Source organism: Mastomys coucha, unplaced genomic scaffold, assembly GCF_008632895.1.
Source record: "Mastomys coucha isolate ucsf_1 unplaced genomic scaffold, UCSF_Mcou_1 pScaffold21, whole genome shotgun sequence".
In the NCBI taxonomy this organism is placed as follows: domain Eukaryota; kingdom Metazoa; phylum Chordata; class Mammalia; order Rodentia; family Muridae; genus Mastomys; species Mastomys coucha.
Genome location: NW_022196904.1, coordinates 98581174 through 98604386, shown reverse-complemented (window position 1 = coordinate 98604386; position 23213 = coordinate 98581174). Strand labels below are relative to the sequence as shown.

The 23213-nt window shown below is 43.6% G+C and overlaps 1 protein-coding gene across 7 annotated transcripts in view; it reads left to right on the top strand.

Annotated features, from left to right (window-relative positions):
• Positions 1–23213, top strand: part of Scube2 (signal peptide, CUB domain and EGF like domain containing 2) — a 73895-nt gene that overhangs the window by 20458 nt on the left and 30224 nt on the right. For 4 of the 7 annotated variants that reach the window (XM_031387828.1, XM_031387827.1, XM_031387825.1 and 1 more), the window contains 9 exons: positions 1549–1665; positions 2297–2386; positions 10459–10575; positions 11509–11631; positions 15805–15921; positions 17148–17270; positions 17693–17809; positions 18053–18136; positions 19771–19875. In XM_031387828.1, the coding sequence (XP_031243688.1) occupies positions 1549–1665; positions 2297–2386; positions 10459–10575; positions 11509–11631; positions 15805–15921; positions 17148–17270; positions 17693–17809; positions 18053–18136; positions 19771–19875 (993 nt within the window). The remainder of the gene's footprint in view (positions 1–1548; positions 1666–2296; positions 2387–10458; positions 10576–11508; positions 11632–15804; positions 15922–17147; positions 17271–17692; positions 17810–18052; positions 18137–19770; positions 19876–23213) is intronic. The other 3 variants (XM_031387830.1, XM_031387829.1, XM_031387826.1) reach the window with 2 other exon arrangements.

The following is a 23213-nucleotide window of genomic DNA, read 5'->3' as shown; positions in this document are numbered from 1 at the left end:
AGGCACAGGCACAGCCACAGCCTCAGGCACAGGCACAGCCACAGCCTCAGGCACAGGCACAGCCTCAGGCACAGGCACAGGCACAGCCTCAGGCACAGCCACAGCCTCAGGCACAGGCACAGCCTCAGCCTCAGGCACAGCCACAGCCTCAGGCACAGCCTCAGGCACAGCCACAGCCTCAGGCACAGGCACAGCCTCAGCCTCAGGCACAGGCACAGGCACAGCCACAGCCTCAGGCACAGCCTCAGCCTCAGGCACAGGCACAGGCACAGCCACAGCCTCAGGCACAGGCACAGCCTCAGCCTCAGGCACAGGCACAGGCACAGGCACAGGCACAGGCACAGGCACAGCCTCAGGCACAGCCACAGCCTCAGGCACAGCCTCAGGCACAGGCATAGCCTCAGGCACAGGCACAGCCTCAGGCACAGGCACAGGCACAGCCTCAGGCACAGGCATAGCCTCAGGCACAATCACAGCTTAGGGATACAAGAGCAGCTTGTGTGAATTATTCTTTCCTTCCATCATATGTGTCCGGGGGATTGATCTCAGTAATAAATATCTTTAACCCATTCTATCTCACCATATCAATAAACCTTTTTTCTTTTTCTTTTCTTTCTTTCTTTTTTCCTTTTACTAAATGTTTTTAGGATGTCACTGCTTAAATGCTTTTTTTGTTATAATATTTGCATTCCTGTGATCCGAGCACTTAGGAGGTAAAGACACCAGGATTGGTAGTTCAAGGTCATCTTTGGATACTTGGCTATAGAATGAGTTGGAGGCCAACCTGGGCAACATTCGACCCTATCTCAAAAGACAAAAACAAAACAAAAAACAAAACAAAACAAAACAAAAAAGAACCAAACAAAAAACGCAACCAACCAAACAACCCCTCAAAAACCTAAAAAAGAGAGTGGGTAACATATCCCAGAATCACACAACCTAGCCATTTCATTTTTTATATTCCTATTTTGTCATTTCACAAATTCAACAATGTCAGTTTGTTCCAAACACAAAGTGCTAGACAGTTTCTAGAGGCCTTGGGTATAGCTGGATTAAGAGGCAGACTTCACCAGAGAGAGGGAAAGGAATAGTCTAGAATCACTTGGCATAGTCTCCCCACATAGTGGGGTGCTTGCCTACCCCAGGCTTCCCAGCTCCATCTCTCTGTATCTCTCCATTCAAGCCTGTTATGGTTCTATGTGGTTTATACTGTGACACCGTATATACTATACACTGTATACACAAAGACAATGTCTTAATGGGAAGTCTTTTATCTCAAGAGTGAGGCATGCACTAGATGCTTAGATACCTGCAGAGGAAAAAGAATCAGCACTGGGGGGAAGTGTGGTGATGGACACCTTTAATCTCAGCACTCCGGAGTAGAAGCAGGCAGATCCTTGTGAGTTCAAGGTCAGCTAGGGCTACATAGTGAGTTACGCAGGCTAGTTACATAGTAAGACCTTGTCTTTAAAAAAATTCTTTGGAAACAAACCCAGCCCTAGTTGTGGAAACCTCAGCACTTTAAGTATTGATTCATTTTGACCTCAGTGACTTGTAACCATGGAAATGGAGGGTGTCAGCACTCCTGTGAAGATACGACAGAAGGCCCTGAGTGTAGTTGCCATCCACGGTATAGGTTGCATGCTGATGGGAGAAGCTGCATAGGTGAGTAATTTCTGCCTCAGCCTGTCCACTCCTACCCCAAACCTTTCTCTTCTTAACCTTAGCCCTTGATTGTTCTTAGCCCTGGATGTGAGTCTGATACCCAAGGCCCCTTTGAAGGTTATGGTGGAAATGACCTACTTTTGGGTGGGAGTCCCTCTCTCTTTAGAAAGCTCTTCCTCTCCCCATGGACTGGGTTGTTCTGAAAGATGATATTCTAGAGATCTGGACAATATGTTCCAAAGGAGGAGGGTGACAGAGCCTAGAGCTGACTGTGTGTGACGGAACAGCAACAGTTACAGTCAGAGTCCACCTGTATCTCATGGTGTAACCCTTGCTGGCTCTCTTGGAGTTCTTATCATTAACTGAAGCTTCCGCAAGTTAACATCTTCCAGAGTCTCTGACAAGTACATTATATTCCAAAACCTTTTCCATCCTCAATGTTTATAAGGCTCTTCAGTCATTTAATATGCTATTTCCCTCAGAGACATAATGGCTTGCTCTTATGGAGCAGACAGTCACCCATCTGCCATTGGTCACACATTTCACGTCTGAGATCTCAGCAGAAATGGCTGCTCAGGAAAGGAATAGCTGACCATTCAGGCTGACAGCTATGGCTTTTCTTCTCTTGTAGAGCAAGAGGGCACCATCCTGGAGGGGACAGAGAGCAATGCCACATCAGTGGCAGATGGAGATAAACGGGTGAAACGGCGGCTGCTCATGGGTATGCAATCCTCTCTTCCTTGGCTCTGTCACTGTCCCCTTCCCTCTCTGGCTCATTGGATCAGGCCTAAGCCTATGTGTCCCCAAGGCCAATTGGACTGGGATGAGCAGCTTCTCTGAAGCCAGGATATGTTTTTTTTTGTTTTTTGTTTTTTTTACCCAAAAATGTCTCTTTGTCTCAGTCCAAGATCCCTGTACTATGCCAAGTCATTAGAATAATCAGGTTAATGTCCTAGCACTGCCCAACTATGTGTGAGTCTTGGCAAACCACTGAGACTCTCCCCATCTGTAGGTCTCTCTTTAAAATAGATGTAAAGGCTGGGGTGGAGCTCTGTCAATAGAGTACTTGCCTAGCATGCATAGAGCCCCTGGATTTGATCCTTAGCACAGCATAAACTAGGCTTGATGACACATGACTATAATTCTAGTACTCAAGAGGTGGAGGCAGGAGGGTAGGAAGTTCAAAGTCACCTTGCTTACATAGAAAATTAGAGGCCAGCCTAGGATATGTGAAACCTGGTCTCAAAATAAATAAAGGTAGGTATAGTGGTATATGCCTGAAATCCCAGCACAGCACTTCGGAGGCAAAGGCAGGGAGATTTTTGTGAGATGGGGTCATCTTGGTCTACATGGTAAGTTCCAGCTAGTCAGGGCTACAGACTGAGAGCCTGTCTCAACAATAAATAAATAAAAGTAAAGAGGATGTATGTATTAAAAGCTATCTTTTATGCCTATCAGCAAATTGAGCTACAATAATATGGGGTGCCAGAACTTGCCATCAAGTCTGAGGCCATGAGTTTGATACTGGGAACTATGTGGTAGAAGGAGAGAATGGACCACTCCCACAAGCTGTCCTTTCTCCTCCATACATATGCTGGGGCACATGCACACAGACATACCTACACCTACACATGTGCGCGCGTGCACACACACACACACATACTCTCACACACACAGCATAATACATTTGAAAAAGATAAGATATGTAGAAGTGCCCAGAGCCCAGTGTGTGGGATGCAGTGGGTAGCCATTGACTGCCAATTCTATTCCTCTGATTAGGGGTAATGGCAGAGTGTTCTGGAAAGCATCCAGCTTAGCATGGCTGTTTGTCTGGTTTTGTGCCCACCAGCCTTCCATCTCAGACTCAGCCAATGTTAGTGCTAGAGGAGCTGAATGGAAAAGAGTGGCACTTGGCTGGGGGACATGAGACAATTGGCCCACAGCCCTGACAGTCAAGCTAGAGATGAGAGAGAAGAGGCAGTAGCCATGGGGATGGGACCAGACAGACCTTTGACTCGTTATTCTGGAGAGTTCTGTACTAAACCTGTGCATCTGACAGCTCCTGGGTTTACTAGTCAGGTAGGATATTGACTCACCACTGCTTACTAAGCAGGGGACTGTTCTGACCCCTCTCCTGAGTGTTTTTTCTTTTCATCCTGTGTGTGTGTAGTGTGTGTGTGTGTGTGTGTGTGTGTGTGTGTGTGTGTGTGTGTGTGTAGCATGTATATACGTGCACCTGCTTGTACACCACTCACCCATGCACATAAGCATGGAGGCTAGACATATATGTTGGGTGTTTTCCTCTAGTGCTGTCCACTTTATATTTTGAGACAGGGTCCCTCACTGAACCCCAAGCTCACCAACATTTGACTAGACTGGATGACTATTGAGTTCCTCGGAGCTACCTGTCTCCCCTCATCCCCCAAATAAAGGATGCTAGGGAATTCAAACTTAGATATACACATACTCTCTCTCTCTCTCTCTCCTCTCTCTCTCTCTCTCTCTCTCTCTCTTTCTCTCTCTCTCTCTCTCTGTCTCTCTCTGTCTCTGTCTCTGTCTCTCTGTCTCTCTCCCTCTCCCTCCCTCCCTTCCTCTCTTTCTCTCTCTCCTTCCAAGCCCTTAATATGGTTTATCAAAATTTAACTCAGTATTAAGTGTTTACTTTACTATGAGCATCTGCACACCACTTTTGCAAATCGGAGAGCTGTTTTCTAAGAACCGCTTGCCTGTTCCCTTGCAAGCCTCTGGCAGAGCTTTCTAAAGCCCTTCCCAGAGTGTTCAGAGGCAGCAGGGCTCTTCTTAGCCCCTTCTCTTCTCTGACCATCTCCTCTTCTGAAGCTTCCCGCTGCTGGGGAGGGCCTGCCTCCTGGCCTGCAGCTCTGTCAGCTGTGCTTTTCCCATGGGCCTAGGAACCCCCTTCGCTGCTCTCCTGTTTTGGCAGAGCCCAAGTCTTGATGTTTGTCACTTTATATTGTGGATAAGATAGAAGTTTCTAAAAACCTTGTGTCTCTCAAAATGCCTTTGTATGCATTCTCCCTTCATTGAGTATTTGGCTCATTATAGAATCCCGAGTTGGAAAGAATATTCTATCATCAGAATTTTGACACCAGTGCTCCATTGTTTCATGCTATCCCCGCCCCTCCCCCATCTCATATAGTCCAGACTAGCTTCAAACTTATTAGAGCTAAGAATGACCTTGAACTTGGGATCCCCAGCCTCCATAGGTGCTGGGATTACAGGGATAGACCACTCTGCTCAGTTTATGCATGGCTGGGAATGGAGCCAGGGCTTCATCTATGCTAAGTGAACAATCACCCCCTGGAACTACATCCTCAGCTCACTCTCTCACTCTTGGTTGGCCCAGTGTGTGAAACCTGTGGAAGCTTTACTCTAGACGTTTTCAGGGTCTTGGTGATCTGAGATTTCAAGGCGCTGTCCAGTTTCATGTGCTCCTCCTGCTCTGTGTGCTTCCCGGGCCTTTGAGATGGGGTCTGAGTTCTCTGGTTCTGCTTGTTTTGAGAACTGATTGCATGTTGCTTCACTTGGCACCCTTCATTCCTTCCCTGCTGACAGCAGTAACCCCAGAGAGCCTCTCATTCTCTTTCTAGAAATTTCCATAAAATTTCTCATTTTTTCCACCTTCTAATCTTCCTGCAAGAGTCTTTTTAAATGTTCCTTTTTCCTGGTCCCTGCCCCCAGCATTTCCTTTAGTTTTTGTTATAGGTAACTGTTTATATTTCATGGGCTTCTCTTACCACCCTGAAGAAATCACACTTTATTTTCTTTTATCCTGTATTATCTTTTTTAAAATGGACATTATTTTTTAAAAAGATTTATTCATTTATTATATATAAGTACACTGTAGCTGTCTTTAGACACACCAGAAGAGGACATCAGATCTCATTACAGATGGTTGTGAGCTACTGTGTGATTTCTGGGATTTGAACTTGGGACCTCCAGAAGAGCAGTCAGTGCTTTTTTTTTTTTTTTTTAAGATTTATTTATTTATTATATGTAAGTACATTGTAGCTGTCTTCAGAGATTTCATTATGGCTGGTTGTGAGCCACCATGTGGTTGCTGGGATTTGAACTCAGGACCTTTGGAAGAGCAGTCAGTGCTCTTAACCACTGAGCCATCTCTCCAGCCCTTTTTTTTTTTTTTTTTAACTTTAGGAATTCTTTTTTTTTAAATTGACTTAAGTTTTATTGCATTATGATGAGAAAAGATACATGATTTCAATTTATTTGAATATGTTAACATTTAAAAACATATTTTAAGTAAATAGAATTACATCACATTCTTATTTCCCTTTTATACCCCAGCTCCTCTCAGAGACCCCACCTTCAATACCTACAATATCTTTTTTTTTTTTATTTTGTTGTATTCTTTAACATTTATAAAATATTGTAACAATAAAAATGAGTATTATGAAAATTGTTTGATATAAAACAATCAATTGAACAGTCTTATGTAGATGCTTCTCTACAACAATACTGAAAATACATACATTTGTCTCAATATAAATTTGAAATAACTCCAAACTGTATATAGTGCTTTTTAAATGAACATAAATAGATAAATAGATAAAGCCTTTTTGCTTCTTTGTTTTGGTTTTAGTAGAGCTTAAAATCTTGGCTCTTACTGTGGTACAAGCCCAAAATAAGAACAATTTTTAGGCATTGGAGTTCATTGTAATAAGGCTGTACTTCAATGACCCTCACATTACCATAGGATTTTACCTCTATCATAGCTAAGCTGAGAGTTGATAGTTCTGCTGCACCAAGAAATGAATTGTAGGTACGATTTTTGGATACAGACTTCCTGCTATGGTCAAAGCTATTTGACTTGAGTGAGTGACTTTATTCTTAGCCCACAGAGAACATGTTACCTTCATTTAAGAAATGGTGTGTGTATTAAGATGGTCAATCCATAAAGTCATTCACCAACTGTTTCAATGAACAATGATTCTGCTTGGAGGGTGGCACAGACAAGGTGAGGGTAAGAATCTGGTTCATTGGCTGTGATAATTTGGAAAAGCATTCATCTCAGAGAAAGAGTAACTTATAAAGTTATCTTTGTCAAACTTGATACAATAGTTACAAACATCAAGCAAAGCATTCAGTCTCACACTTTGTTGTTCTCTTACAAGCCACCTTCCAAGTTAATTGTCTACGTTTCTTTTTGCTCTATAAACTTTCGAAATATGTAAGCTCTTTTGAAAACCATAGTATAGTATAAAAACATCAAATAAATAATTCTACTAATAGAGAGGCTGAGATAGGAGAAGCCTGATTTCAAGACCCTTATGTGGAACCTAGCAAAACACTATCATGTACACACAAGCAGAAAGTGTATACGGATTGTACAATATTGGGCCTATTTCTCCAATTACCAAATTAGATAGACCACTGGATGACAGGCAACACATTTCTAATTCCTTATATTTTTGGATTTCAATCAATTAGGATATGTTGGTAATATTAATTTTCATATTAAGAAAAAGTAATTGTTACTTCCTGTTGTTTTTGTTGTAAGAGATGGAATTAGGTTTGTGTGGGTTTGTTGAAAGATTACCTTCTTGCTTCTTCTAGAGTGTAGTTTTGCTTCTTATGTTGGTGTTTTCTATCTATTATCCTTTGTAGGACTGGATTTGTGGGAAGATATTGTGTAAATTTAGTTTTGTCATGGAATATCTTGTTTTCTCCATCTATGGTAATTGAGAGTTTTGCTGGGTATGGTAGCCTGGGCTGGCATTTGTGTTCTCTTAGGGTCTGTATGACATCTGCCCAGGATCTTCTAGCTTTCATAGTCTCTGGTGAGAAGTCTGGTGTAATTCTGATAGGCCTGCCTTTATATGTTACTTGACCTTTTTCCTTACTGCTTTTAAAACTCTTTCTTTTTTTAATACATTTGGTGTTTTGATTATTATGTGATGGGAGGAATTTCTTTTCTGGTCCAGTCTATTTGGAGTTCTGTAGGCTTCTTGTATGTTTGTGGGCATCTCTTTTTTTTAGGTTAGGGAAGTTTTCTTCTATAATTTTGTTGAAGATATTTACTGGCCCATTACATTGGGAGTCTTCACTCTCTTCTATACCTATTATCCTTAGGTTTGGTCTTCTCAGTGCGTCCTGGATTTCCTGGATGTTTTGGGTTAGGCTCTTTTTGCTTTTTGCATTATCTTTGACAGTAGTGTCAATGTTTTCTATGGTGTCTTCTGCCCCTGAGATTCTCTCTTCTATCTCTTGTATTCTGTTGGTGATGCCTTGCATCTATGGCTCCTGATTTCTTTCCTAGGTTTTGTATCTCCAGGGCTGTCTCTCTTTCTGATTTCTTTATTGTTTCTATTTCCATTTTTAGATTCTGGATGGTTTTGCTCATTTCCTTCACCTGTTTGATTGTGCTTTCCTGTAATTCTTTAAGGGATTTTTGTGTTTCCTCTTTAAGAGCTTCTAGCTGATTACCTGTGTCCTCCTGTATTTATATCCTTCTTAAAGTCCTGTATCATCATCGTGAGAAGTGATTTTAGACCTGAATCTTGCTTTTCTGGTGTGATGGTGTGTCCAGGACTTGCTATGATAGGAGAATTGGGTTCTGATGATGCCAAGTAACCTTGGTTTCTGTTGCTTATGTTTGTATGCTTGCCTCTCGCCATCTGGTTATCTCTAGTGCTACCTGCCCTGGCTAAATCTGACTGGGGCCTGTCCTTCCTGTGATCCTGGTTGTGTCAGAACTCCTCAGAGTCAAGCTGTCTCTGTGATCCTGTGATTCTGGTATCCTGGTATCCTGTGATCCTGGGCATGCTAGAGCATCCAGAAGTAGAGCTTCCTCTGGGTGTTGTGGGACTGGCTGCAAAATTTGTGTCCAAGGTCTGCTCAGAGCACCAGCCCAGACAGACTGGAAGGAACCAGTGCCACTGGGCTGGTGGAGTTCCTTCATGCTTGGGTTCCCCCTTCAGTCAGTGCTCTTAATTGCTGAGCCAACTTTCCAGCTCTTGCTCAGGCCCTGCTCACTCTGGCCCCACTCGTTCCAGCCCTGCTTGCTGTAGCTGTCTTCAGATACCCCAGAAGAGGGGGGTCTCATTATAGATGGTTGTGAGCCACCATGTGGTTGCTGGGATTTGAACTCAGGACCTTCAGAAGAGAAGTCAGTGCTCTTAACTGCTGAGCCATCTCTTCAGCCCAGATGTTGTTATTTTTAATTGTGTGTATGCAGTGCCTGCAGAGGCTGGAGGTCAGAGTTAGAGGGAATGGAACTCAGGTCCTCTGCAGGTGTTTGATGCACTCTTAACCACTAAGTCATTACTCCAAGCCCCTTCTCTGTTATCTTTTTTTTCTCTTTGCTTCTTTTTACTTGTTTGATTTGGTATATACGTAAAATTCTAAACATCTAGCAATTCTTGACTGATTTTTGATATTTGACAGTGAAAAACTAAAAAGCCAGTTGAATCTTATATTGATCGATGGGATTCGTGTGACTTTACATCTGACCTTCCTTCATTTTGAAGTCTTTTCATCTGGGCAGGTTGATTTAGCTTATGAGGAATCCTTGCATTCTGGGCAACCCTTGTGAGGGGACAGAGACATTCCTGGAGCTGAGACTGGAGGGTATGGGTTTAAAAATCTGTCTTTCCAGGAACTAGACTTTCATCTAACCAACTGGGATCCCCTTTTCCTCCTCTATGTCCTGATGCGTTGGTCTGACTTCTCCAGAGTGTAAACTGTACTGTAGCTGAGACCTGGTTCCTGGCTATAGGAGAGGGATGTTGTTATATAGGAAACATGGTTTGGGGGCTAGGGATAGGGCATGGGGGTATAGGGGATGTGGGTGTTGGGGCTGGGTGTGTGGGGTGTGGGTATTGTTTTTTGAGAAACCTGTTTTTTTTTTAAATCTTTTTTTTTTTTTTTTTTAAATTCTATCTCCATCTCTGCTCCTAGACGAGCTTCCTATCTCTTACTCCTGGGCCTCCTTGGGTTCTGGGATTCATATGGCTTTGCCCCTCTGCAGACCGAAGGCATTAACTCTCTTCCCCATTGACATGCCACTTCCTCATAGTTGACAACTTTTTTGTTTCTCTTCCATTTTCATTGTTCCCAAAGAGTTACATATTTAAACACTTAAAATCTCAGTGTGGTGAAGCTTTGAGAGGAAGCACAGATAAACACACATGTCCTATGTAGCTATCATTTTTTAATTAATACTTAGCTTGCTCCCCAGGCTTTCAAATGAGGCAGCTAGGGAAGCTTCTGGATGTATTAACATAGAGTGAATGTTGACTAGTACTTGCCTATCACTGAGAATGACCATGTGAAGGCGGAACTCCCAGGGAGGGAGGGAGTGGGAGAGAAAGAGACAGACAGAGAGAGACATGTGAGTAAATTGGCATTGTAAGGACAAAGTCTTTAGTCTGTAGCAAAGGAATGGTCAGGATGCACCATTGCCCAGATAAGAGAAGCTTCTGGAATAAGAAAGGAATTTCCCCCTTTGCCCTGTTCTATACTCAGTCCAGCCTACTAGAGGGCGAGATCATCTTAGGCTGTTGGCATGGGTCACCAGGGACCTTAGTGGGAAGAGATTGTTTCAATAGATCAGGTCATATCTTCCCTCTGGTCACCAGTTTCTTGAGTAACATCAGAGCAGGAGATGCAGCAGCATCTCTCCCCTGTCTCACTTGTGGGTGGCAGAGACTTGTGGTGTGGCCATAAGCACCCCTCTGTGCTTTCAGGATTGTCAAACGGTAATATCTGTAGCAGGACTCTTTTAGGAAGCTAACTGCCCTTCCTACCTCTCGTCAGAAACGTGTGCTGTCAACAACGGAGGCTGCGACCGCACCTGTAAGGACACGTCAACAGGTGTCCACTGCAGCTGCCCCACTGGATTCACTCTCCAGGTGGATGGGAAGACGTGCAAAGGTAGCTGGCGCTTGTCCTGGCGCTGTGAGCTTGTGGGGCTGGGGCCTGGGTGGAGGGGTCCTGCACTGCTGATGTGTGGGGGTAGAGGCAGTTCTGCCCTTCCATAGCCTTTGAGCACTTCCAGATTTGCTTATGATTCATATTGATGAGAGCTTTTCCTCCCTGGGCTAGTGGACGGTTATAATTGAGTAAGCTTAATTAGAAGCGACTTAATTACACTAACTGCTGAGACGGTCAGCTGCTGCAAGCATCAGATAATCCATTTCAGGCAAGTGGCTTTATTAGCAAAGGGCGGTTCATGGAACATTCATCGGCAGCAGATAATAGCAACCAATCATAAATAATAGCCTGGAGATTACGTGTAAATAACGGCCAAGATTATTATCCAGAGCACTTAACGAATAACTGTTACCATTAACTTTTAGTAATAAAGAGAGTCACGGGCAAGACTACAAAGGGTTTGTTAGTTTTTTAACATGATAAAAAAAATAGATAAACTAGATATGAGATGAAACCTGGAGAAGATAAGATTAAGTATTAGGAACCATTAAAACATTGAGACCATTTGCTCATTGTATAATTTGCCCAAACAAAAGCTCCTGTCCCTTATAGCTTTAGTCATTAAGCTAAAATAGAACATGTTCTAATGGAGGTTGGCTTATCTTTGGAGGGCTTTAGAAGAAGAGAGTAAAATAAAACATGATATCACCACTTCTCTCCAGGGTTTGTGCCCTGAGTGCTTGTCAATGGCATGGGAAGTCAGAGCTGTTAGCTGGGGGAGGCACTTCCCTTTCAGCCAGACCAGAGAATGCTTGTAAGATTGAGCCCATCAGTGAGCATTCTTAAGTGCTCTCGTGGGTGTGTTTTCCTCTCTGTGGATAGGGACTGGGGGAGGCCGGGCAGCTGCTGCTCCTTAGTACTTGCCCTTTACAGATATCGATGAGTGCCAGACCCGGAATGGAGGTTGTAACCATTTCTGCAAAAACACCGTGGGCAGTTTTGACTGCAGTTGCAAAAAAGGATTTAAATTACTAACAGACGAGAAGTCTTGCCAAGGTATGTGCTGAAACGGAAGCTGAGGTGTGCAGGGCGCCCCTGGCTGGGACAGAGAAGGTGTGAATGAGCCCTGAGCTCAGTAGAGACTGGCTCACCCTGCTCCTGACAGACACGTGGGTTTCAGGCCCCAAACTGGATTTTACTTGCTTCATCTTAGGTTGAATGAAAACACAGTGTAGCTCACATATATTTTGGAGGCTAAGCTGTAAACTTTTGGGGACACCTTAGAAACCCCATCAGGTGTGATTACAGCAGAACCCACTGCTAGAAATGGAATAGAAATGTGAAGCAAGCAGGGTTATGGTTGGATCTTGATAATAGAGATACTTTTTTCTTTCCTTTCCTTTTCTTTCTTTTTTTCTTTCTTCTTTTTTCTTTCTTTCTTTTTTTTTGAGATGGGGTTTCTCTGAATAGCCTGGCTGTCCTGGAACTCATTTTGTAGACCAGGCTGGCCTTGAACTCAGAAATCCACCTGCCTCTACCTTCCAAGTGCTGGGATTAAAGGCATGCACCACCACCTACACTTTTTTCTTTTCTAAAACTTATTTTACTGCAATTGAATGTTTGATAAAAATTGGTGGGGAAAATCTGTAGATTTGGATAACACCCATACCTAGCAAAAAGTTGACGTCAATTCATAATCCAGAACAAGCTGGTCTCTCCCTCCAGCCCTGAATGTGGATAGCTAGGCTTTGGCACTTTGAGTTAGATGGGAAGAAACACTGGTTGGAGGAGGACTAGATATCACACTTTTTTCTTTTAAAGACTTTTAAAAATAATTTTTAAATATGTGTTTGTGCATATCTGTATGTGGGCGTATGCCTGCAAGTGCAGGTGCCCACAGAGACCAGCGGCATGAGATTCCCTGAAGCTGGGCTTACAGGGGGTTATGAGCCTGATGTGGGTGTTGTGGGAGCTACATTCTACCCAGTCTTCTCTAAGAGTGGTCCATGCTCTTAACTACTGATCCATCTTTCTATCCCCCACAGACTCCCTTTCAATTGTATCCTTCCTACATATAGTTAACAGCAGTTGTCAATGTTAACAACTAACTCAGGGCAAACATTATTTCTGTTTTTAGATAAATAGCTTTCATGCCCTATCAATGTATATGTGGAAAAGTTCCAGGAAGGATGCACTGTCATTTATCTCCTTCCATTTCTGAGACTAAGGACTGCCTTACTTATTTTGTTAGACATCTTAGCATGGGGGATCATTGAGGGGTGAAGGTATCGCTCAATTGGTAATGCTTGCCTAGCATGCACAAAGACCCAGATTGGACCTCCAGCACTGCATGAACCGTATGTGGTGACTCACACCTGTGTGCACAACACTAGGGAGGCAGAAGGAGGCAGAAGCAGAGGACTAGAGCCTCAGAGCTATCGCTGTGTCCATATGAAGTTTGAGACCAGCCTGGCTAGAGATCCAGGCAAAACAAACAAAACCACAGAAACCTCAAACCAGAGAACAAAGCAAATCTCAACACTGTATAAAAATCAGAATATGCTATGTAACACTTTGAGCAGGGGAGATGGCTCAGTGGGCAAAGTGCTCACTGTGTAAGCATGTTTTTGGATGGTCAGCACCCACATACAAGGCTGTGTTCCAGTTCTGCCAGGCAGACAGGAAAATCTTTAGAGTTCAACCACCAACCAGTTTGGCAGAATTAGCAAGTTTCAGGTTCAGTGGGAGACATTGTCTTAAAAGATAAAGTGGGGAGCAATTCTGGAAGTCCCTGATGCTGACCTCTGGCCACCGTAAACATGTGTATACATGCATGAGCACATACATACACACAAGACAAAAGATGTAGCATCTTTTTAAAAAGACACTTTATGCCGGGCAGTGGTGGCACACGCTTTTAATCCCAGCACTTGGGAGGCAGAGGCAGGCAGATTTCTGAGTTTGAGGCCAGCCTGGTCTACAGAGTGAGTTCCAGAACAGCCAGGGCTAAACAGAGAAACCCTGTCTCAAAAAACTAAAAAACAAAAAACAAAGCAAAACAAAACAAAACAAAACAAAACAAAAAAGGCACTTTAGAGAGTAAGCTAAGCTCTTCTTCCCTTTCTGTTCTTAATACATAATTTGCCAGGTAGTTCAAACACATTCTGCTTTAAATTCAGTGAGTTAATTCTAGATAATTATTTTGTGGTTTTCTTCAGTTTGACTTGGAAAGCAAATTTGCTGTTCCACACAATGTTTCATAATGTATAGGGCAAGAAATATGTTTAAGCTGTGTAAACACATTAAAAAGGAATTAGGAAAATGATCTCATTATTTTTGGCAAAGCAAATGTCCACAGTGAGCAGCCAAAGTCAGCTACTGAACGAGGGCACTTTGTCGGCAACGGGCTGATGTTTGTAACAGATCTCACGCAACGGCATCGAGTACACGGAAAGAAACGGACTTTTTCTCATTTTCCGTCCATTGCTCTTGGTAGAACAAATATTTGCACAGAGTGAATTTGCTGAGAAGACAGTCAGGACTTCTGGAAAAAGCCAGGGAAGAAGGGCTTTGCAAGAATTTGCTCTTTATATTTTATACTTTCATTTTTCTTGATCCATCCATGCCTTCCCCTCTCCCTTTCTCCTCTTCCCCCTCTCCCATCCCTCTCTCTCTCTCTCTCTCTCTCTCTCTCTCTCTCTCTCTGTGCGTGTGTGTGTGTGTTTGTTATGTTGTGTCTAATCAGTTCCTGATTGGCCTGGAAACTGCTTAAGCTATGCTGACCTTGAATTCAAGGTGATCCTGCTGCCTTTGCCTCCTAAGAGCTGGAATTACAGGCATGCACTACCACATCTGGCTAATATGTTATACACTATCACATCTGGCTAAAATGTTTGCCTTTTACTAACATAGCTTTTCATGGCATGTTGGATATAGAAAAGTGGTCCAGTCCAATGGTGTGGTTGTCATCCACTAAGCGTGATCCAAGTTATCTATTTGGAGGCACCAATTAAAACTATCCCAAGAGTTCTAGGAGTAAGACGTAGAAAAAAACATAATCACATCCACAGATGCAGCTGGCAGAGGCTGGTTTGCGTGGCCCTACTAGATGCTGGTCCCCTTGTGCCACGGACATAGAGGGTGCAGGGAGGAGTAACAAAACCAAGAGGTTTTCCAAATACATCTAATTTAATACGTCTAATTGGAGTGGCCTTAGCCAATCCAGTTTTAGCATCTTTCATAGAAAATCACTGAGGGTATTAGTGTAAGTGCATTCTTTTAGTGCAGAGGGCATTAAGACATAGGATTAAGTGGCCTGTGATGGCCAGAAGAGTAATTCTGCAAAGATGAGAAAGAGAGAAACCAGTATCCTATCCAACCAAAGCATTTTCTCCTTTTGTTTCACTATTTACTAACAAAAACAGAGCAATGATAATGAATAGCTAGCATTACTATTATAATAATGGACCCTGTAGGGTATGAACCTATTTTTAAGTACCTCATTCGCCTTCATTTATATGTTTAGTTTGCCTTTTTATTACTGTGACAAAACACCATGAACAAAAGCAACTTGGAGAATAAAGGGTTTATTTAGCTTACACATCAGATCACAGTCCATCACTTTGGGAAGTCAGGACAGGAACTCAAGCAAGGCGGGAACCTGGAGGTTGGAATTGAAGCAGAAGCCTTGGAGAAACACTACTTGCTGGTTTGCTCTCCATGGCTTGCTCCTACCACTTTCTTATACTCAGGATTACCTGCCCAGGGGTGGTATCATCCCCCACAGTGGCCTGGACCCTCCTACCTTAGTTATTAATCAATAAAATACTCCTACCAGTCAGAAATGGAGGCATTTTCTCAATTGTGAGTCCTTCTTCTTAGATGATCTTAGCTTGTGTCAAGTTGACAAAAAACTAAAAAAAAAAACCCCACAATTTATATAACTTAAATTACTCAGCCTTGCAAATAAGTATGGGTGAAGGAGATCATATCAACTTCAAAGCAAGTAAAGTTTGCAATAGAATTTACAACCAAGGAACCTGGGAATGACTGTAGTTCCCAGGCAGCTCCTTAACAGGTTCTTTGATGTAAAGGGACAGAGAGAATGAGTTGATCAGTTTTCCTTCCATGCACTGTTTTGCTATTGGTTAGCAACTTGTGATCAGTATAACCACCTCTACTCACACAGCAGAGTTTGTATCAGCTCCCCTCTCTCTTTGATAATTACAGATGTGGATGAATGTTCGTTGGAAAGGACCTGTGACCACAGCTGCATCAACCACCCTGGCACATTTATTTGTGCCTGCAACAGAGGGTACACTCTCTATAGCTTCACCCACTGTGGAGGTGAGTGGGCTGCCCCTCTATGGTGAGGCCAAGCCTGGGAGCAAGCCACCCTTGAGGCTCATCTTCCTATTTGGTGACAAAGGGTATATTCTTGGACAGTGGCAATAAGAAAAGCATCTGGTGAAGGGAGTATGTTCATATTTACCCTGCTAGTACATCAGGTTTACAATGCAGTACACAAGAACTGACCTCTGTTAGCTGTGGATTCATCAGTGAATTGACTTGAGCTTATATTTTGAGTGGGAGAGTCTTACAGGAGCTGAGGCAATATCCCATTGGCCTTCCTAGCCGAAGATAATGTGGTTGTTTTCAGAGAGACTTGGCAGGGCACCCAGCAAAGTCATAGTTCTGTTCTGCCTGGGCACTGGCTGCAAAGCCTTGGATCAAGCCGTTCAGTTAGGACTTGGGTCCAGAGGGGACACTGACTCTCTCTTTGTTATGTGCCGGTTTAACAGTATATGTTCATGTATCATACCCTTATGGTCAAGTAGGCTATGGTGTATAGAAATCAGTGCCAACTGATTCTCACTCTACTTTCCTGGCAATCAGCCATCATTGAGACCAGATCTAGACTCCAGAACAACTTGTCTAAGGTTTCCATGGTGATCCTAAGTATCTGTGGGATTTGAGGACCAAATTGGCTGGAACACATTTGCCAATTCTCATGCCCTGTGATTGAGATGGACAGATAATGGTGCTTTGCTATAGATGGCTGTGCCTCCCTTCTCTCTTTCCCTCCACATTCTTGGCACAACTAAAAGCATACCTTCTACCATATCCTGTCTATCATAAGACAGTGGGACACACAGATCAACATGGTTGGGAGGCTCCTTCCAGTTTGGGTTCAGTCCCAAGTTGATGGCGATGTAGATTCTCACAGCTTTTCTTCTCTCTTAACTGTGGGAACAGTCAAATAGGGAGTCTTAATTTTGTCTGTCTCCCTTGGTATGTAGTCCAGAGGATGGTGGAGTTTCGGGTTCAAAGCCCATATGGGGTCCGAGTCTGGATGCCTGCAAGTAATGTGCCCCCTTTCTGAGTGTTCCTGTCAATGGTTAAAACCTCCCAACCAAGGCACATGCCAACAGGGAGTGTGCAGCCAGCAGGTGTCAAGTACATGTCTCTGAACATGACTGTCTGTCAACCTTGTGACTCATTTACTGCTTCCTCCTCAAGGGAGAGACAGTCAGCCCTTGATGCACTGTTGATGGACCACTTTTGTTCCACAGATACCAATGAGTGCAGCGTCAACAATGGAGGCTGCCAGCAAGTTTGCGTCAACACAGTGGGTGGCTACGAGTGCCAGTGTCACCCAGGGTACAAGCTCCACTGGAATAAAAAAGACTGTGTGGGTAAGAGGCTACATCCTTGCATAGTTCCCATGTGGCCACAGGGTCACCCCAAGTCTAGAGGCTTGAGACTGTGTGCTTGCACACTCCCCTGGACCTAAAATGCACCTTCTCCTGAAGCAGCAGCAGCTGGTCTTTAACAAGTCCAAAAACAGGAGATACTTCACAGGCTCCTTGACATTCAGCTCTGTGCTTCTGCATAGATGGGAGTGTCCTTCTGTTTCCTGGTTGCTTCTCTGCATGAGCACACAGCAGTCTTGTGCCTCTCTGGCCATCATAGGAGGCAAGGCTCGTGTCAGTCAGGCTGGGCTGGAGAGGGAGGTCAGCTCTGCCTTCTTTTCTTGGGGCCTTTGGTGAGCTCCACTCTCATCACACTTGGGTACATACTTCTTTTTCCTCAAGTGCCTGTGTTTTGTCCTGTCTAGAAGTGAAGGGCTTCCTGCCCACTAGCATGACACCCCGTGTGTCCCTGCACTGTGGTAAAAGTGGTGGAGGAGACAGGTGCTTCCTAAGATGCCACTCTGGCATTCACCTCTCGTCAGGTGAGTGGCACACATCCCTGGGAAGGTTCTAATGGCAGGGCCTGTAGATGTTAGATGTGCTCAAAGGGCTTTCTGGTTCTGGGCCAGATACTTCTTGATTACCAGAGGCCCATGCTTTGAGAGCCCATGTCCTGGGCATTTTTCTAGTGGCTATGTGGAGTGGGGTAGGGTGACTTTGGTTGCTACCAGGATAGCCTGTCATCTTGCTTATGTGTTCTGACAATTCCACGTTCTGTCTGTCAGGACTGCAAGAGGCTTACTCTGTCACCTGTGGCTCTTCCTCTCTCAGAAGCAAACAGCAAAAATCAAATGACTCTGCTTTTGGGGGTAATTACCAAACTGTGTTCTTGCACTGTGTTTAGTGGGCTTCTTTTGTGGGGTGCTGTTCATGGGGGTGGTTTTGTTTGCTTTTTTCTTATCTGGATGCTGTGAGAATATGATGTGGTGCTCTTGATGTGGTGCTGTGGCATCTGATACCTACTTCCTTGTGGAAATCATGCTTACCGAGTGTCCCCTGTGTACTTGGGAGTCCTAGTCAGCCTAGGTGGGTCACCGTATTGACAAGAGGTCCACAAAACTCTGGAGAGAACAGTTTCATGGATCTCCAAATACCCTCTATCCTAGATCACTTTAAAGGCCCAATAGGGACCGTGCCTGGGACATATGACATTGGTGGAGGTGGCATGGACAGAATAGGGCAAGTGGGATTCTATCTGAAGAAAGAGACCTAAACCTATTCTTGTATTTAGTCCTGAGTCAAGGGACTAAATACAAGTCCAGTGTTTTCTGAAGGACTTATCGTCCCAGATAAGGACACGTTTGGCAATTTATCATGCGTCTATCCAAATTGAGAATCACATTATATTTTGATGTCTATATTATAAAGACGTCCAAAGTCTGAAATCCCAAGCAAGATGGTAATTTAGAAGTTAAAATGCTCCAGCCACTATACATTGTATTCCATAGAGTAGGTTACTTAATGTACTTGAAACTCCATGCATTAATTTTAAATATATATTTAAAAATTATGTTTATAAGTTGGAGGCAGGTCTCACTTTGTAATGTAACCCCTGGAATGTATTATGTTGTTCAGGATGGCTTTGAATTCATAACAGTCCTCCTGCCTCAGCTACCCAAGTGTTAGGATTATAGGAGTGAGTTTATCATATTTGGCTGCATAGAATTTATTATTATTATTATTATTATTATTATTATTATTATTATTATTATTAACCAAAGAAACCAAGGCTCAGAGGAAAGAAAGAACTTGCTCAAAGTAACTCAGATAAGCAATGAGAGGGGCTAGGATTCCAACTCAAGCACTCTGAGTTCAGTCCTAAGCACTGTTCTTTGCTGTTCTTTCCTGGTAACACAGGTGCTTAACTATGTGTATCTAACAGGTGAGGAACCTGAGATGAGGAAGGTTAAGGGACATGCTGATGTTTTCACAAATCAGAGGGCATATAGTTAAGCATGATTTTGGGAGCATAGAATTCTGCACTCACTCCATCTCAGATCCCAGAAGTGATAGCCACATCTGAACTGGCTCAGCCCCCTCAGCTCTGTCCTCTCTGGGAAGTCACACATAGAAGAGACCTTCCTCAACAATTTGATCCAGATTTGAACTGAAGGAGGCTTGTCTTCCTTCGCAGAAAGGCACAGAAGTGACCTTTTCTTTCATCTCCCTGTGGAGACTGTTTTGGGCTTTCTCTGTTCTATTTGAACACTGGGTCCATCTCTCTTGAGATAAGGGAGGCTCTAGGTGAAACTGTGCAAGGTAATGGGCACTTCATGATCCAAACTGTTATTGGATCATCTCAAAGGTTAGAGGGGTTCATCATCTACAGCCTGTGTGGAGACCTAGCCAGTGGGAGTTTACCATCATCCACTGGGGGGGGGGAGGGAGGGTGTTCTCTTCCTTTGCTATGAAGATAATTTCTCTCACTTATTTCTTTCTGAAGATGTTGTCACCGTCAGGACAAGTGTAACCTTTAAGCTAAATGAAGGCAAGTGTAGTTTGCAAAAGGCCAAGCTGTCTGCCGAGGGCCTGCGACCAGCACTACCAGGTATGGAACCAAATGGCTGGTGCAGGGAGCGTCCCTGCATGTTGGGTAAGGGACCCGTGACCTGCTGAGTAGAGACGGCTATCCAGCTGATGCAAGCATATGTCAGATGGCACCGAGTTATTCAGAATCTGCAGGGACTTCCTTCTCTAGGGGAGGGAACAGAGCCTGTCCTAACTCTTGTGCAGTTCTGGGGTTCCAGGAACTTCACAAGGAAGTGAAGCTTACTTCAGGAGGTCGTTTGTGAAGCTCTGGGGAAACCCTGGAGTTCACATGGGTTAATGAGGCTTGAGATGAATCAGCCACTTAGGACTGCATTGGGTTGAAGTGTTTAATCTTTGAATTGGGTTGGAGCATACACTATGAAAAAATGGAATTGACTCAGAGATGATAGCACTGATGAACCAAGATGGAGTATCCAGTGTTCTTGCTGCTATGGTGCTTGGTGCTTGGGAACTGCGGTTTCAATGATTGTAGCAGAACAAACGCTACCCAGGAATAACTGTGCTTACCAAAACAAGCAAAGTCTTTTGCAAATCTTCCCTAGCTTTCCTTTCCATCAAAAACTCAGAGAACACTTCTGGAGCTTAAAAGAAACCAAGACATACATAGAGGAGGAAGTACTCCCCGCCCCAGGCCCCAGTCTACCCTAAAACAGAGTAACCTAAGGTTCATGCTAGCTAGTCTGACTGCCTCTGGGTGAATAAGCAAGGTGCATTTCATGCCTTCATTGATAGAACACGTGCATCTATTAATTATATGCATTCAAAGAATGTGAAGGACATAAGACGATGTCTGCTTGTATGGCTGGGATAGTAGCTGGGTGGTGGTAGTGGCATGCCATTAGTCCTAGCACTTGGGAGGCAGAGGCAGACAGATCTCTGAGTTCAAAGACAGCCTGGTGTATAAATCTCCAGGACAATCAGAGCTACACAGGGAAACCCTGTCTCCAAAAACAAAAACGAACGAAGAGAAAAAGAGATGGAAAGGGGGACAGTAGAAGTCTATATGTCTAATCAAAATTGTATATTAAAAAAAACCCCTAAAGTCTAAGGGAAAAGTTGACTATATCATTAGTAGTCATTGCATTTAGGTAAGAGAATGCTGGGTGATTTTGACTTTTTTTTTTTTATTCTGTATCTTTTATATTCTCTTTCCATAGTCACACCTTTCTGTATTTTTTTGTTTGTTTGTTTGTTTTTTTCGAGACAGGGTTTCTCTGTGTAGCCCTGGCTGTCCTGGAACTCACTCTGTAGACCAGGCTGGCTTCGAACTCAGAAATCTGCCTGCCTCTGCCTCTCAAGTGCTGGGATTAAAGGCATGCTCTGCCACTGCCCGGCAAGTATTTTTTAGTTTATTTTATGTGTATGGGTGTTTTGACTTCATGTGTATCTGTGTAACACATATGTGCCTGGTGCCCAAGGAGGCTAGAAGAAAAAGTGTCTTTTCTCTTGGAAGTAAAGTTACAAACAGTTCTGAGCCGTCCTGTGGGTGTTGGGAATCAAACCTAGGTCCCCCTAAAATAGCCAGTGCTCTTAAACACTGAGCTATCTCTCTGGTGTCACTTTGTTGTAAAGATCTGTTTTTATTTTCAATGATGTGGACATGTATGAGTATGTATATATTATGTACATATAAGTCTGGTGCCTGTGGAGCCCAGGGGTGTCAGCTCTTTCAGGAGCCACCCAGTGTTGGTACTGAGGATCAAATTCTGGGCCTCTGCAGGAATGGTAAGGGCTCTTAACCACTGAGCTGTCTCTCCAGCCCAGGGAAGTATTAAAAATAGATTTGGTCTAGAGTGTACTTAATAAATTGGACCAGCGTTGAAATCAGATGTTAACAGCAGAGGGCTGAGTGCAGGGTGTGCAAGAAGTCTATGCTTTTCTATAAATCTAAAGTTACTTCAAAATACAAAGTTCTAAGCTAAATATGGTGACTCACACCTATGATTCCAGCACTTGGGGGCTGAGGCAGGATATTGTGTGAGTTCAAGGTCAGTTCTGAGTATACAGTGAGTTCCAGGTCAGCCTGGAGCACAGAGTGAACTTTGTGTGAAAACAAAATAAATAGATAAAAATAGTTTTAAGGCTAGTGAGATACCTCAGTTGGTAAAGGTGGCTGCTGCCAAGCCTGATAGCCTGCATTTGATCCCCAAGACCCACACATATGGTAGAAGGAAAAAACTGACTCCTGCAAGTTGTTCTCTGGCTCCCACATACACTCTTCCCACATGACACATGTGAGCCGTGGCTTGTGTACAACTACCCACATAAACATACACACAACATAGATCATGTAAAAATCGCTTTCATGTAGGTGTTGGAAAGAAAGGAAAACAAGTTCAACTTTAACATCTACTTAAGCTTTGAGTTTAGCTCTTTAAAAATTATAAAATAGGACGGAGGAAAAGATGCCTCAGATTAAGAGCATTGACTGCTTTTCTAAAGGACCCAGTTTCAGTTCTCAGCACCCATGCTGGGCAACTCTCAACTGCCTATAACTTTAGCTCCAGGGCATCTACTGCCCTCTTTTGGCTTCCTTAAGAACTACATATATGTGGAATATATACACATATTCCATGGACACATATGCAAAAGTAAAAATATGTTTTAAAACTATAAAATATATGTTTGGGGGAAAATATAGGTAGGAAATTAATTTGTCTCTTCCTCTGGACCTGATGGTCTGTTGCTTTGTAATTAAAGACTATGGCACAGATAACCTTTATTTAGTTCAGTAAAGTTAGTTTTAAAAAGGCATGGAAATAGCTTGGTGGTGGTGGCACATGCCTTAATCCCAGCACTCAGGAGGCAGAGGCAGTTAGGTCTATCTCTGTGTGTTTGAGGCCAGCCTGGTGTACAGAGGGATTTCCAGGACAGCCAGAGCTGCACAAAGAAACCCTGTTTCAAAAAAACAAAACAAAACAAAAAAGCAAACAAAAGCCCCAGGACATGCAAATAGATTTTGTGGAAACCTGTCCTGTTTTGCAGTGTGGTTCGGTTTCGTTTTGTCTGTTGAGAGTCAACAGATCCAGCAGACGTGCTGGGCAGGGGGCTTCCACCACAGTCAAGAGTAGGGACAAGCCAAGGCTGACTTAGAGCAAGCATTCCACTGTTGCTCTAGATGGTTTCAGAGACTGTTTGGTTCTGTTGAATCTTTGTGCCATGTACTGTTTGCGGCTGTAACACGAGACACACTGTTGATGTCTGCTTTCTCTCCCCTTGGGGTGGAGGTGCACCAAGGTCAGCCGGCTGAAAGCAGTAGTTGCCTCTCCCAGTCCAGCTGTGAGAAAAACCACCAGGACAATGTCCCCACCTTAGCCAACTGTCAAAAAAAAAAAA